Below are 14,790 nucleotides of genomic sequence, written 5' to 3'. Positions count from 1 at the left end.
ACGATGTGATCCCTCCACTCAATGCTTGTTTCCCAAGCCCAAAAGTGGTGTTCCACTGTGGTCAGCACTTCCGTGAAAGCCACAAGCAATCTCGTGTCACAGCTCCTACACGTGGCAAGATCAAAGTCACACTCCTCTTGACTTTGTAGTTTAAGGAATAACTCCACTGCCACTCGTAACATGTTGGTCAGAGCGAGCAGCATACTGGTCAGCAGTTTGGGATCCATTCCTGCAGCCTGAAAGAGGCAGGGCGTGCAGTACACAAACCATTGAAAGATGGTGCCAAATGTGGATGGAAGCACAGGGTGTTCTGGGATGTGAAGCAATGAGTCACAGGGCATTGGGACCGGACCCAGGATGCCCTGCAACCACCTCTGCCTTTCCACAAGTCTTAGGCCATGTCTACATCTAAAATTTTGCAGCACTGGTTGTTACAGCTGTATTAGTACAGCTGTATAGGGCCAGCGCTGCAGAGTGGCCACACTTACAGCAACCAGCGCTGCAAGTGGTGTTAGATGTGGCCACACTGCAGCGCTGTTGGGCGGCTTCAAGGGGGGTTCCGGGAATGCGAGAGCAAACCGGGAAAGGCGAACAGCTTCGCCGCGGTTTGCTCTCGCGTTCCCGGAGCCACCCAGCAAACCGCAGAGAAGGAGACCTGCTTGCTCGGGGTTCCGGGAACGAGAGAGCAAACCGGGGAAGGAGACCAGCTTCGCTGCGGTTTGCTCTCGCGTTCCCGGAGCCACCCAGCAAACCGCAGGGAAGGAGACCTGCTTGCTCGGGGTTCTGGGAACGAGAGAGCAAACCGGGGAAGGAGACCAGCTTCGCCGCGGTTTGCTCTCCCGTTCCCGGAGCCACCCAGCAAACCGCAGAGAAGGAGACCTGCTTGCTCGGGGTTCCGGGAACGAGAGAGCAAACCGGGAAAGGAGATCAGCTTGATTACCAGAGGCTTCCCCCTTCCACGGAGGTCATGAAAAGCGCTGGTAAGTGTTTACATTGGATTACCAGCGCTGGATCACCAGCGCTGGATCCTCTACACCCGAGACAAAACGGGAGTACGGCCAGCGCTGCAAACAGGGAGTTGCAGCGCTGGTGATGCCCTGCAGATGTGTACACCTTCAAAGTTGCAGCGCTGTAACTCCCTCACCAGCGCTGCAACTTTCTGATGTAGACAAGCCCTTAGTGGCAAAAGAGACAGAGGTGCTCTGTGGGATAGCTGCCTACAGTGCATCGCTCCAAATAGCGCTGCAAGTGTTGCAAGCGTGAACATGCAATTGGGCAGGCAGCTGTCAGTGTGAACACAAAACAGCGGGTTTTCTTCTGTGCATTGGCCATGGGTTTGTGTTTAATGATACTACTATCAGTTGTCATATACTATTTATTTTTCCAGATTCAACAGAATAGGAGTGAGGGGGGGAGAGGGAGAGGGAAAAGATACAGGGTATGTCTACACAGCAACTAGACACCTACAGCTGGCCATACCAGCTGACTTGGGCTTATGGGGCTGGGTCTGAGGGGCTATTTCATTGCTGTGTAGATGTTCGGGAGCCAAGGCTTTAGGACACTCCCACTGTTTGTGCCAATGTCATTAATGAAAATGTTAAATGTTAAATAAGTGGTCCCAAGATTGATCCCTGAGAAACTCCACTAGTAACCACCCTCCAGCCTGACAGTTCATCTTGCAGTATGCAGGGCTGGCGCTACCATTTAGGCAGCCTAGGCAATCGCCTAGGGCGCCAGGATTATTGAGGGGTCGGCATTTTGCCGGGGGCGGGGTGGCAGGCGGCTCCGGTTGACCTGCTGCAGGCATGCCTGCAGAGGGTCCGTTGGTCCATGGCTCCGGTGGGGCTGCCTCAGTCATGCCTGCGGATAGTCGGCTGCTCCCGCGGCTCCAGTGGACCTCCTGCAGGCATGCCTGCGGCAGCTCCACCGGAGCCAAGGACCAACGGACCCTCTGCAGGAATGCCTGTGGCAGCTCCACTGGAGCCATGGGATCAGCGCGGGGGGCGGTGAAATGGCCGTGCGCCTAGGGCGCAAGAAACCCTGGCGCCAGTCCTGGCAGTATGACCTGGTGTAATCTCCCCTTTAACCAGTTCTTTGTCCACCTTGCCATTCTCATATTAATCCCCATCTTCTCCAATGTAACTAATGATTTCCCATGTGGAACTCCAGTATGTCCTCTGCCTTACTGAAATCTAGGTATCTACAGCATTTCCTTTGCCTAAAAAATCAGTTATTTTCTCAAAGAAAGAGATCAGGTTTGTCTGGCAAAAACTATTTTCTGGAGTTAATGGAGCCACATTGATTTACACCCTCTGAGGATCTGGCTCATTAGCATTTACCTTGAAACCTTATTGTCTGTCAGACTGATATAAAAACTCCTTTCTCCCCACACACCACTCTGTCCAAACCACAGCCATGGAAGGGCAGACAACAGTCATGCAACATATAGCTTGAATCTCTGCACTAGTTTCCATTTTCTTCCAATCTCTGCTTCTCATTATCCGTAGATTATTTACCAATAACTAAGACTACGTCATGGAGGTCACGGATTCCAGGACTTCCAGAGGCCTGAGCTCTCAGCTGCTGTGGGCATACCCAATGCCCTGAGCCAGGGCGGGGGCCTCCACAGCTCCCAGCCACCGCGGGCAGCAGGGGAATGGCAGAGCTGTCAGCCACATAGTTGGTGGGTGCTGGACCACCGCCCCACTCCCCCCCACAGCAGGGCTTTGGCTCTCATTCCCCCATCAGACCCATTTTGTCAGTTAATTTTAGTAAAAGATTGAGACAGGTCACTGGCTTCTGTGAATTTCCATGTCACCCAATCTGGGAGCTGAGAGGATGGGCATGGCCTGGGCAGGATCATCCTACCTCGGGCTCTGGGCAGCTGCTCAAGGAGCCCCCGCCAAAGGTGTGAAACCATAAGGCAGGCCTGCACAACATGCGGGCCGCATGCAGCCCATGGAGGCTCACTGTGTGGCCCGCAGAGGGATTCTAAACCCAAGCACAAGGTGCTCTGCGGGCAGCCCAGAGCCCTTTGAATCCTGGCCGCGGCTGGGATTTAAAGGGCTCAGGGCTCCCCGCTGCTGCGGACAGCCCAGAGCCCTTTGATTCCTGGCCACACGGGACCGGCGCTAGGGGTTTGAGCGCCCTAGGCGGCCGGCAATTTCAGAGCCCCGCACTCTGGTCTCGCGGCTCCGGTGGAGCTGCCGCAGTGGTGCCTGCGGAGGGTCCAGTGCTCCGCGGATGCGGTGGAGCTGCCGCAGTCGTGCCTGTAGGAGGTCCACCGGAGCCACGCGAGGAGCCGACCGTCCGCAGGCAGGACTGTGGCGGCTCCACTGGAGCTGTGGACCAGCAGACCCTCTGCAGGCACAACTGTGGCAGCTCCACCGGAGCTGCCTGCTGCCCCTTCTGGCAAAATGATGCCCACCAATTATTCTGGCGCCCTAGGCGATTGCCTAGGCTGCCTAAATGGTAGTGCCAGCCCTGCGGCCACAGCTGGGATTTAAAGGGCTCAGGGCTCCCTGTGGCTGCAGGCAGCCCAGAGCCCTTTGAATCCCGGCCGTGGCTCCAGTGGCTGGGCTGGGGCTGGGATTTAAAGGGCTTGGGCTCCCCTCAGTGGCAGGAGATCTGGGCCCTTTAAATTCCTGCCCCAGCCCCGCAAAGCTCCAGGTTCCCCCAGCCACCGGAGCCCCGGGCCCTTTAATTTGCCCCTGAGGGCTCCCAGCCACCTCTTCAGCTGGGAGCCGCTGGTTGATTTAAAATCAAGTATCACCTCCCCACCCCTAACCTTCCTTTTTGGCCCACAGCTGTTTTGGTGTGGCGGCACTGGGGAAGGAGGGTTTGTTTCTGCAGGGCTGGGAGGTGCTGGGGGCGAGGTGTTTCTGTGGGGCCAGGAGGTGCTGGGAGTGGGGGGTGTTTCCGCAGGGCCAGGGGGTTTCGGCCCTCAGCTGTTTTCTTTGGAGTAATGTGGCCCTCGCCGCTTTACGAGTTGTGCAGGCCTCCCCTAAGGTTTCTCCACTGCTGAGGACTGCCAGGCAGCCACAGGTGGCAGAGCCGTGCCAGGCACAAGCAGACTAAGCAATTGCTTAGCACTCCAAGCGGCTCCAGGGGACCCCATGTAATATGGGGGGGGAGGTTTTTCACATATTCCTGCTTAGGGCCCCCAATGGGCTGGGCACTGGAGGTGGGCCAGCTATGAGCGGGCTCCCCAGAGCACCTGGCAGTGCCAGCCGAGACCCCCACACTTCAGTGGCTTTCTCCTGCGCGCGGAGAGTAGCACTGCCCGGCGGGCGGCAGCGGCCCCGGGAGTTGACTGAAACTCCGCTCGGGTTGAGGCCTGTCGCTCCGGCCCCGCAGGGCAGCAGCGTTCAAAGGGGACCATTGTATCCCGAGCCCGGCTGGGGCGGGGCGGGGAGGCGCGCCTGGGGGCGGGGAGGGGCTGTGTGCAGCCGAGCCCGGGCGCGGGGGCCACAGGAGCTCCGAGTCCAAACGTGCGCGGGCAGCCATGGCCGAGAGCGCGGAGAAAGTGCCCATCGCCCTGGCGGGGCCGGAGGACGTGGAGCGGAGCCTGCCGCCCGTAAGTACCGGGGCAGAGCGAGTCCCGCCCCGCGCTCAGCGCCAGGTGCCTGGCGGGGCAGGTCACCGCTCTGGTGAGGGCGGGAAAGTGGCGGGCTGGAGCGGGGTGCGGTGGGGTCCGGCTGAGGGGGGGGGGGGGGGGTTGCTGCTTTCCTAGCCCGCCCGGCGCGGGGCTGAGCCCCGGGGGCAGCCGGGCTCTGAGGCGAGCGGGCTCCTGGGCTGCCTCTCCCCCTTTGTTGCAGGCCTACACGGCGGTGCCGGTGAGACCCTCCAGCCCCGGGCGGCTGCTGAAGATCGGGGCCGCGGTGCTCATCGCCGGAGCCCTGCTGCTCCTGTGCGGGGCCATCGGAGCCTTCTACTTCTGGAAGGGGAGCGACCGGCACGTGAGTGGCTGGCGCGGGTCGAGCCGACCTGGTGGGGAGCCCGCCGCAGGTTCCTTGGCTGAGGGTCCGGCGGGGCTCAGTGGTTCCTCTGGCTGCGCCGCTGTGAAAAGCTCCCCCCAGGCACCCCAGCGGGAGTGAGCAGGACAAGAGCCCGCACAGTGCCTGGGGGGAGGGGGTCCCTGGGTAGCATCCTGCGGAGGAGCTTGTGGGGAAAGTTGGCTGTGGCAGTGCTGCTCAAGGACCAGTCACGCGCTGGTCCCTGAGATCTCCTTGACCATTTAGGTTGAGAAACACGGACTAGCGCATCTGTGGCTAGTTTAAGACCTGTGCCAGCCGCTGGGCTGTATGAGTTCGAGAGTTAAGCTCCAGAACTTCAGCTACAAAACATGATCAGAATTCTAAACAAGCCATTCTCCTCCCACCTGGTAAATATTCTAAAGGGGTTGGAGCATAGAAAATATAGGGGAACAGCAATCAGAAAGATCAATCTTGGAGTAGTGGAAACTGGGTCTCCTACTTAAGAGTGTTGCTAACTGGAACAGGCAATAATTAAACAAAGGTGGGCAGGAGGTGTCAATTCCAACAGTAAACTCATCTGTAAACTCAGTAAACTCATCATCCACATGCATCCCACAAAGCGGGTATTCACCCACAAAAGCTCATGCTCCAATACGTCTGTCAGTCTATAAGGTGCCACAGGACTCTTTGCTGCTTTTACAGATCCAGACTAACACGGCTACCCCTCTGATAGTAAACTCGTCTGTTTACCAAGCAGGATACTTGTAGCCTTGTAAGAACGTATTGCTTCATGGAAGTTTTTAAATCTGGTTTAAAGTCAGGTCCGGGATGAACTGAGTGAAACAGAGACAAGAATTATGAACCCAAGTATTTACATTCTGGAAACAGACATTTTTCTATTAAGCCAATTTTTAAATTAACTGCTTGAATTTAATGAGAATCACAATCACACTGGCAACCTTTCTTGATTGGTTGCCAAGTTCTGTAAGTAGCATACCTTCTCCTTTCCACCCATACCTCAGTATAAAAATTTGTTCCTGTCCATTTGGTGTAGCATGATGGCAGCTGATTTTAGGAATAAACATAAAGTGTATCCTTGGGATCACAGACAAAAGCTACATTTACTTTTGCTCATAAATCTTCACTGTTTCGCCCCATCCTTTCCCAGGAGATTCACATAATAAGCAAATTCCAAGCATCAGGACAAAATGGTGGTGAAAGAAATGCCACATCATCCAAATGCTGATTGCAGATCATACTTTGAGCTTAAATATGTAGTGCACCAGGCTATATTTAGTCTATTCATAGGTTTAATTAAGGACCAAAAATATTTCACTATGTACCTAGTAGTTTAAATGTGTGCTGAACATGGACACGAGCTCATAGTATATTAGTTGCAAAATGATTTTAAAAATTTTGATAACTTACATTTGGGTGGAGAGAACTTTTCTGAACTTCGGTTACGTGACAAAATACTGCATCAAAAGGGACAGAGATGGAAACTGGGGTTTTAGTTTAAAGAAACAAACTTTCAAGGTGTAGTGATCATCAGAATAATTTTAAATATTATCTTTCCTTTATGTTTTCAAAGATTTTTATAATATGAAATGTCAGATTATGTGAATTTGAGTTTCATTTGCTCATCAGTGACAAGGAGAATGAGTCTCACAGAATTTGCCAAGGAGCCTATTCTGCACTCCTGGCTGCAGCAAGACTCCTATTTACTTTAGCAGGAGCCGTGTCTGAGTAAGAAGTGCAGAATCGGTCCCTTAATTTGTAGGTAAAGCGTTTCAATATGATATATATTTTAGCCTGCAGGGTACAACTGCTTGACATTTCATTATTTTTTAAAGACAATTTATAGCAAATCCAAAATCCAGAGAGAGGAAAAAAAGTTACAGTAAAAGCTATGTTATCCAGCACTTTACCAGCTGTAAAGCTCTAGAAACTGGCATTTCTGATATCTCCCAATACAAATCTTCAATAGAGTTGCCAGGTGTCCGGTTGACTCGGGGCCGGCAGGCTCCGTACCTGACTCCACGTGGCTCTCTGGAAGAGGCAACATATCCCTGCTGCTCCTAGGCAGAGGAACAGCCACAGTGGCTCTGTGCACTGTCCCTGCCCCGCCCCACCCAGAGTGCTGGCTCCGCAGCTCCCATTGGCTGGGAATCAAGGCCAACGGGAGCTGCATAGGCATCACCTGTGTGCCGAGGCAGCACACAGAGCCGCCTGGCCGCGCCTCCGCTAGGAGCAGCAGGGACATGTTGCTACTTGCAGGGAGCTGCCCGAGATGAGCACTGCCCAGATCCAGCACCCCAAAACCCCTCCCGTGCCTCAACCCCCAACCCCTCCTGCACCCAAACTCCCTCCCTCCATATAACTCTTAGTTAACCGGAATTTTTGACTACTGGCACCCCCCGTTCCCCCAACATGCTGGATAACACAGCTTTTCCTGTACATAGTAAGAAGATAGGCTGCTTCAGGACACAGGGTAAGACTCATTTGCTTTTCTAGGCTTTTGAAAAGGGAGAGGGGCCTGAATGGGTAGATTGGCCATAGAATGTGTATGGTGTTAATAGTCCAGTTTGCACTGATGGTTTTAATAAATAGATAGCAGATCAATCATAGGACAGAGTCTCATTTTTTGGTCTGTTTAGTTTCACAATACTTTCATTATTTTAGTGTATATGTGTTTTTTGTTCAAATAGATGCATTAAAAATACCTCACTAGTAAGTGGGTTTCTTTTCCCATCTCAGGAAGCTGATAGTAATGCCATCATTTAAGAAATGAATCTTTTTTTAAAAAAGAGTAGAGTGTATTCTGATTGGTACAGAAATAGATAAAATGTCAACCTTAAACTGCAGAGTCAACACCCAACTGAGAAGAATGCAGATATTAAGCTATTGTTTCAGACAGCCCTCAGACTCAGGAAGGCAACACTTCGTTAATTCACATTTGGCAGGTTTTCTTTGTAACCATAAGACTTATGATTTTTTTTAAATTAAAAGAACGTGAATTCTACTGCAACGAATGGGGCTCACAAAAAAGTGTTATCATCTTATACCAGCTTAGTCTATATACTTTGGATATGGAATTAAGTACTATCTATATAGGCCAAATCTTGCATTCCTCATGCAAGAATTCAGTGGAAGTCTTGGATGTATGAATAATACAGGATTGAGTCTCTATTTGTAAAAGACAACCAATTACCTTTAGCATTTTTTCCCTAATAAAGAGTTGCAAGCAGAAAAAATTGATTTCTAGACTATATTGTGAACTGTATTGAAACTGTTTATATACAGACATTTTAAGAATAAAAGTAAACTCCTTGTGTTAGTACTTATGGAAGTATTGATATTTAAACAAAGCTCACTCCATTCAGAGACAACCACATGCCGCTTGCTACATCCAAGAGACTCTCGTTCTAAGTACCTATATGGTATCAAACGTCTCCAAACAAGAGTGAGTTCCAAACTAAGGAGTACAGTGGGGATGCCCTCTGTGGGAAATCAGCTCCTTCTGATCGTCCCATACAATATGATTTAGACAGTTCCTAAACCCCATGTAACCTTGGAACCAAATTATTCTACATTCAGTGTGTATGGATGTAAAGCTGTCAGAACTGATATTGCCTGAAACCATCAACGTCTGTTTTATTAGTATGGTCTTGACTGCTGGGGATTCTGTAATAAAAGTGTAAGGTTAAAAATGTATGGATAAAAGCCAGTAACCTGAAGAGGGACATGACAATCAGATTGGCACCAGACTTGTTCTTGATAAAAGCTAGGAAGATACAAAAATGTGTGTTAATGTTCTTTATTCAATTACAGATTTACAATGTCCATTATACTATGAGTATTAATGGAAAAGTACAAGAGGGATCAATGGAAATAGATTCTGGGAACAACCTAGAGACCTTTAAAACTGGAAGTGGAAATGAAGAGGCTATAGAAGTTCATGATTTCCAGATAGTAAGTACATTTGACAGGTCTTGCAGATAAGACATTTTCCAGTGTTGGATTCTAAAGATATATCTACACTGCAATTAAAACCCCATGGCTGGCTTGTACCAGCTGATTCGGGCTTTGGCTGAGGGGCTGTTTAACTGTGATGTAGACGTTCAGGCTCGGGCTGAAATCCAGGCAGTAGGAGCCCTGTGAGGTGGGATGGTCCCAGACCTCAGGCTGCAGCCCACACCTGAACATCTACACTGCAGTTAAACAGCTCCTTAGCCTGAGCCCAAGTCAGCTGTCCCGGGCCAACCATGGGTTTTTAATTGCCGTGCAGACATACCCTAAGAAGGGGCCCAGTCCTACACCTATTGAAGTCAATGGCAAAACTCCCATTGACTTCAAAGGGAGCAAGGTTGACCCCTAAGTGAGGTAAAGGCAGCATCTAGAACAAAAGAAACCATTACCTCCAAGTAGGGTTGGTGAGGGAAGCAATGTGGGTCTTTTTGACCCTGTCCCTCCCGCTCTATTGGTTCCATGAACAAGGCGGAGGTAACTGGGCATCCCTGCTTTTGCACAGGCCCAGGGAGATCCCTGCATACACATATGGGATGCATAACCCTCACATCATCTGAAAGCTGCTCTGCAGCCCCTTGTAGAACTTGTGGTAACATCAACCTTACAACTTTTTTGGCAACTAGATTAAAACGCTGACGATAAACCTCTTGTCATTTGCCTTCACTATTCCACATCTGCACAGAAGTCCCAGCTTAGTGGAGAGTCCATGAATTCTTCTATCCTTGGACCCTCATGACAAATATGAGCTGCTGGGTAAGTGCAGCTGAAAAAACCCACCACAGACCCCAGAGCAATTGTGACATCTAGGTTGATGAGTGTGGGGGAAAAAACTAGCACCAAAAAATACCTGCCTTTGGTTATTAAGGGCCAAGGGTCAAGCTCCAGGAAAGTAAATGGACCAAGCCAGTTAGGTTTTGAGCCTACAAAAAATGTAAGCTGGGAAGAATACCCAGGAGATAGAGAAGTACCTGCTGCAAATGCCATATACACTAGGCTCACATGCCAACTTATCCTAGAGTTCCTATTTACACATTTGCAGCAATAAAGTTCTAAGCTAGGCAGAGCTGTGAGATGGAGATGGCTAGGTTATGTGTATCACTAAGGTAAAGAAAGTCTCCATATTTTAAGTGATGCTTTGATTATTGGAGCAGGACCATAGAACAAGGCCAGGGTGACCATTTTACGAAAACAGCCTGCATCCTGGGTGACAGGAAGGTATCTCAGAAACATATCTTGACTATCTCAAAGTGGCAGAGCTACATCCTTGGCAGAATTACCCCAATGACATTGTATATATCCATCAATAGTCAGCAGAAGAGCTCCTGTCATGCTGTAGCTTGTACATAAAGATCTGTTCAACTATTTCCTCTGAAGCGAAGTAGAACAAAATGGTGGATAGGACAAGACAATTGCTGAAATTATAATGGGAGGCTCTCCGTGTCCTGTAGAGAGAATCAAACCCACATGGCAGTACAGAAAATGCTACATTTGAATTGGAGGGAGAAGACTTAAGAAAGGCTACCTTGTAGTTACCATATATCAATGAATGGTCTCTAATGTCAATATGTTTGAAATACAGAGACTTTTTGTGTCATTTATTTAGGATTAGAAACAGTTATTACAACAACACTGGAATTCTGTCTTGGTTCTCATTTCATTATGAACTTCTGTGCATAAAAAGCATCACAGTATAGAAAAAAAATCAAAGTTATATGTCTAAACTTGAGCACATACATCCATATCTGTGGTGCCTACTATTAAAGCTATGAAAATCAGGTCATAGATAAGTCCAGAGGTCTGTCTAGACTAGGAAAAAGTTACTAGGTTACAACGGCTAACATGATTTTAAGGACGTTAAACTGCGTCAATATTAGGTGCTAAGTGATGTGTCAAATCATGTTGGCTAACTCCTTTTTTCCTAGTTTAGACATGCCCTCTCCAGTAGAAGTTGCAGATGCTCAGCACCTCTGAAACTTGGGCCACTTCTTTGGGTGCCTAAATTAGGTACCTTCATTTAGGAACTCAAGATTAAAATTTCACCTGGTTTGTTTAAATTTTTACAGCTAAAATAGTCATACAACAGAATTTGGGTCAATTTCTGAGTTGACTCTTATTTTTAAAAAATCAAAAAACATGTTTTATTGTCAGTTTGTGGTTGTTTTTTTAAAAACCAGGAACTCTGAAGTCCCCATATTCAGTGAATACCTTAATGTTACGTGAACAGAGTTTATATTGGGGTGTTTTTTTTAAGCAATTGGGTGACATGTCCATGCATGTAACCATAAAAGGTCTATTTTTAGGGAATAACTGGAATCCGTTTTGCTGGAGGAGAGAAATGCTACATTAAAGCACAAGCTAAAGCTCACATCCCTGATGTCAATACCATGACTAAAGAAAGCCTCTCGTTTGATCTGGTAGGGAGCAATTTTTAAAAAATACTTAACAAAAATGTCAAATCATCTAGTAGGTCTTTTGGGGTCCTGGAAGGGAGGAGGGAGTGCTTCTGGCAGGCTTTGATGAGCACTGCTTCTACTGTTGGGATGGGTTGCATGAGAGAGACTGTAAATATCTAAGACTCACCGAAAATCATTCCCCCCCAAACTTCTGCCTCATCATCAGGACAGGAGAAAATCATGGTGTACAAAAATTGCAGAACCTCCAAAATGAGGATGTCCCAACTCTGCCTATTTGCTGTAAACTAGAATATGCAGTAATACATACTTGTTTATTTAAAAAAGAAAGAGAAAACTCTCTAAAACCAACAAGGTAAGTGCCCCGGTTCAAATCCGAAGTCGACTGAAGTCAGTGGGAATATTTCTGGTGACTTCAGCAGGCTTTGGATCAGCCCCCAGAGGTAGGTACTGAGATCGTCTCTACCCTCCCTCATTATTTTAAGGACGTATGGACTGCATGGCCTAACTGGAATAATTTAACATAATTAAGCACTGGCAATTTTTCTTTTTATTAAAAAATAAATGGACGTTACATTCATCCAGTATTAAATTTCTGCTGATGAAAAATATTTGTAGTCAGGTTTGCAAAGTTAAGGTTCCGATACAAGATTAACTTGGTCACATTACAGATGTGTAGTATGTTCTGTTCCTGCTTTCTGTGTAATTTTTTAAAGATGTATTATATTAATTTTGCTGTTTCTGTCATAAAACATGCATCAAATAGATGGGATGGGCAACCCAATGCAACTTAATACTACTGTTAGAACATTAAACTTTTTTGCTGCCTAATTTTTCTGAATAAATGTGCAACTGTATTGTTGCATTAGTCTTTTTTAATTATTTATAGTAAAAAAAATTAACTAACTTGTTTCTGGTCTAATACATATTTGATCATGACCAATACTGAATACAAAATGGTAAATTTAAGTAAGTTTATGGCTACCTAAAGTACATTTGCCCACAAATTTGGGGTAATTTCATTTAAGATAAACAACTAGATTCTTTTTATTTTCAAAGGTTAGCTCCAGTTAAGTTATTTCAGATGCTGGAAAAAGCCCAAGTGGGAGAATATAAATGGTGTGCTGCTCTCACTGGATAGTGAATTTAGATGACTCAAGACATTCTACAAAAATCAATAAATACATTAAAGGAACAACTTGGCAAAATAAATTGATCTAGTGGGTTATCAATTCAAATATCAGATACTTATATGGATGGAATTCAGAAGTTTTACTTCAAAATCATATTGATTTTTTTGATGAACAAGACTTTTTAAAGATGTTTCACTGCTGCTAAGAAATAGCTAACATGTTTTATGTAAAATAATACTTTGAACTAACAAGTATAAAGAATAAATCACTGGCATTTTCCTACATTACTTTGAAGATACGAACCCAAAACCTGCAGGGTACACTTCAAAATGAAGCCTCCTTTAACTTCTAGCTTTTGGGCAATTGAACTGCTATTATTGAACAAGACCTTTAGTCAGACCCTCATGTTAATTTAAAATTGTAGCTGTATGCAAACAAATTCTCAGGAATATGTCTATTATGGAAGTACCTTAACATTTATATGAATTCAGAACAATGCAAGCAAACATACTTTAAAAATTATGGGCTAGATTCTTCGCTGATATAAATCAATATAGTTGTTCTGAAGTCAGTGGATCTACACCAGTGTACACCAGCTGAGAATCTGGTCCTATGGGCTGACTAGTAGCCCCATTAAAGGCAGCGGAGGTGAAATCCTGGTAGTTTTGCAATTGATTGCAGTGGTGACAGAATTTCACCCCAGGAGTCTTTCCATTGATTTCAATTGGAAAAAGATTTGGCTGTGTGCATGTAGTACACAAACCAAAATAGCACTCTTTGGAACAACATTTCATATCAGTTCCAAGTGAAGCTTCTATGTTTGGCATTTGGCTATTAACAGAAAGCTGCATCTACAGAATACACAGGACCCCTGTTCGTTGAACTAACAATGGATTTTATGCTGCCTACTTACAGGAAGATGAAATTATGCCAGTTAAATTTGATGAAAATTCCCTTATCTGGGTGGCTGCAGATCAGCCTGTAAAGGATAACAGCTTCCTAAGTTCCCAAATTTTAGAGCTTTGTGGAGATCTTCCTATTTTCTGGCTTCGACCAACATATCCAAAAGGTAATTTTTCTTTCACTTGAACAAAACTACCCTTTTTCCTCCCGTCCAGTAAATGTACGCCAGCAGGGTGTCTAGCCATTAGAGCTGCACAGTTGTGGATCCCATTGCTGGTGCCGAACCCCCACCCCTCTCAGTGCACGGGGAATGCTAAGGTCCCCATGTGGAGCTATTCAGTCTGGGCTGCCCCCCAAACAGTCCCACTCCACAACTTCAGTGGAGAGGAGGGCCGAAGGGTTTAACACCTCAGAGATGGTCAGGGATGGAGATGGGACATTGGACAGAGCTCTGAGGTGGCACTGCACATTCTCTCTTTCAGGTGGCTGGCTGACTGGTTCTTGCTCACATCCTCAGGATCTAACGAATCACCCCATGTGGAGTTGTGAAGGAATTTTCCCCCAGAGCAGATTGGCAATGACCCTGGGGGTGGGGGTGGGGTTAACCTTCCTCTGCCATGTGCGGGTGCTAATCACTTCCCAGGATTATCTGGGTATTTCTCACTTAATCATTTACCATCATGGGGGCTTTGGGCAATGGCTACATCTGTGGCACATAATAAAGTAGGACCCCATTTATCTGAGCCTCCATTATCCAGCTGTCTGTATTAACCAAACCACCCGCTGCCCAGGGCTGACAGTGGTAGGGCTCAGGCTCTCAGCCCCAAGTTTGGGCTGTCAGCCATGGGCATGGCAACAGCCTGAGCCATGCCAGGAGCGAGGCTAACAGATGTAGTCCCACCACCCATTCTCCAGTTTATCCAGATTTTTGGTTATTCGATCTGACCCTGGTCCCAATTAGATTGGATAACCGGAGTTCCAATCTCCTGTGGGCTGTAATAGTTTGGTCTCATTTGGGTTGGTGGGTGTAGTGTGTAGGTGCTGGGTGGTGTTGGTGGCCTGTGATACACAGGAAATCAGGCTGGATGAAAAGACGGTTACTCACCTTTGTAACTGTTGTTCTTCGAGATGTGTTGCTCACATCCATTCCAGTTAGGTGTGCACGCCGTGCGTGCACGTTCGTCGGAAACTTTTTACCCTAGCAACTCCAGTGGGCCAGCAGGTCGCTCCCTAGAGTGGCGCCGCCATGGCACCCGATATATACCCCTGCCGGCCCGCCCGCTCCTCAGTTCCTTCTTGCCGGCTACTCCGACAGTGGGGAAGGAGGGCAGGTGTGGA

General features: G+C 47.6%; 1 protein-coding gene across 1 annotated transcript in view; it reads left to right on the top strand.

Moving 5' to 3' along the window:
- Positions 1 to 4,471: 4,471 nt before the first annotated feature.
- CNMD (chondromodulin) overlaps positions 4,472 to 14,790 on the top strand; it is a 35,743-nt gene continuing 25,424 nt past the window's right edge. Inside the window, exons 1-5 of the mRNA XM_030566032.1 lie at positions 4,472 to 4,576; positions 4,818 to 4,958; positions 8,808 to 8,948; positions 11,306 to 11,419; positions 13,465 to 13,618. Coding sequence (XP_030421892.1) covers positions 4,505 to 4,576; positions 4,818 to 4,958; positions 8,808 to 8,948; positions 11,306 to 11,419; positions 13,465 to 13,618 — 622 coding nt within the window. The 5' untranslated portion in view covers positions 4,472 to 4,504. The remainder of the gene's footprint in view (positions 4,577 to 4,817; positions 4,959 to 8,807; positions 8,949 to 11,305; positions 11,420 to 13,464; positions 13,619 to 14,790) is intronic.

This window comes from Gopherus evgoodei, chromosome 1 (genome assembly GCF_007399415.2).
Source record: "Gopherus evgoodei ecotype Sinaloan lineage chromosome 1, rGopEvg1_v1.p, whole genome shotgun sequence".
Lineage (NCBI taxonomy): Eukaryota > Metazoa > Chordata > Testudines > Testudinidae > Gopherus > Gopherus evgoodei.
The sequence above is the reverse complement of the archived record's forward strand: the minus strand, read 5'-3'. Positions and strand labels throughout refer to the sequence as shown.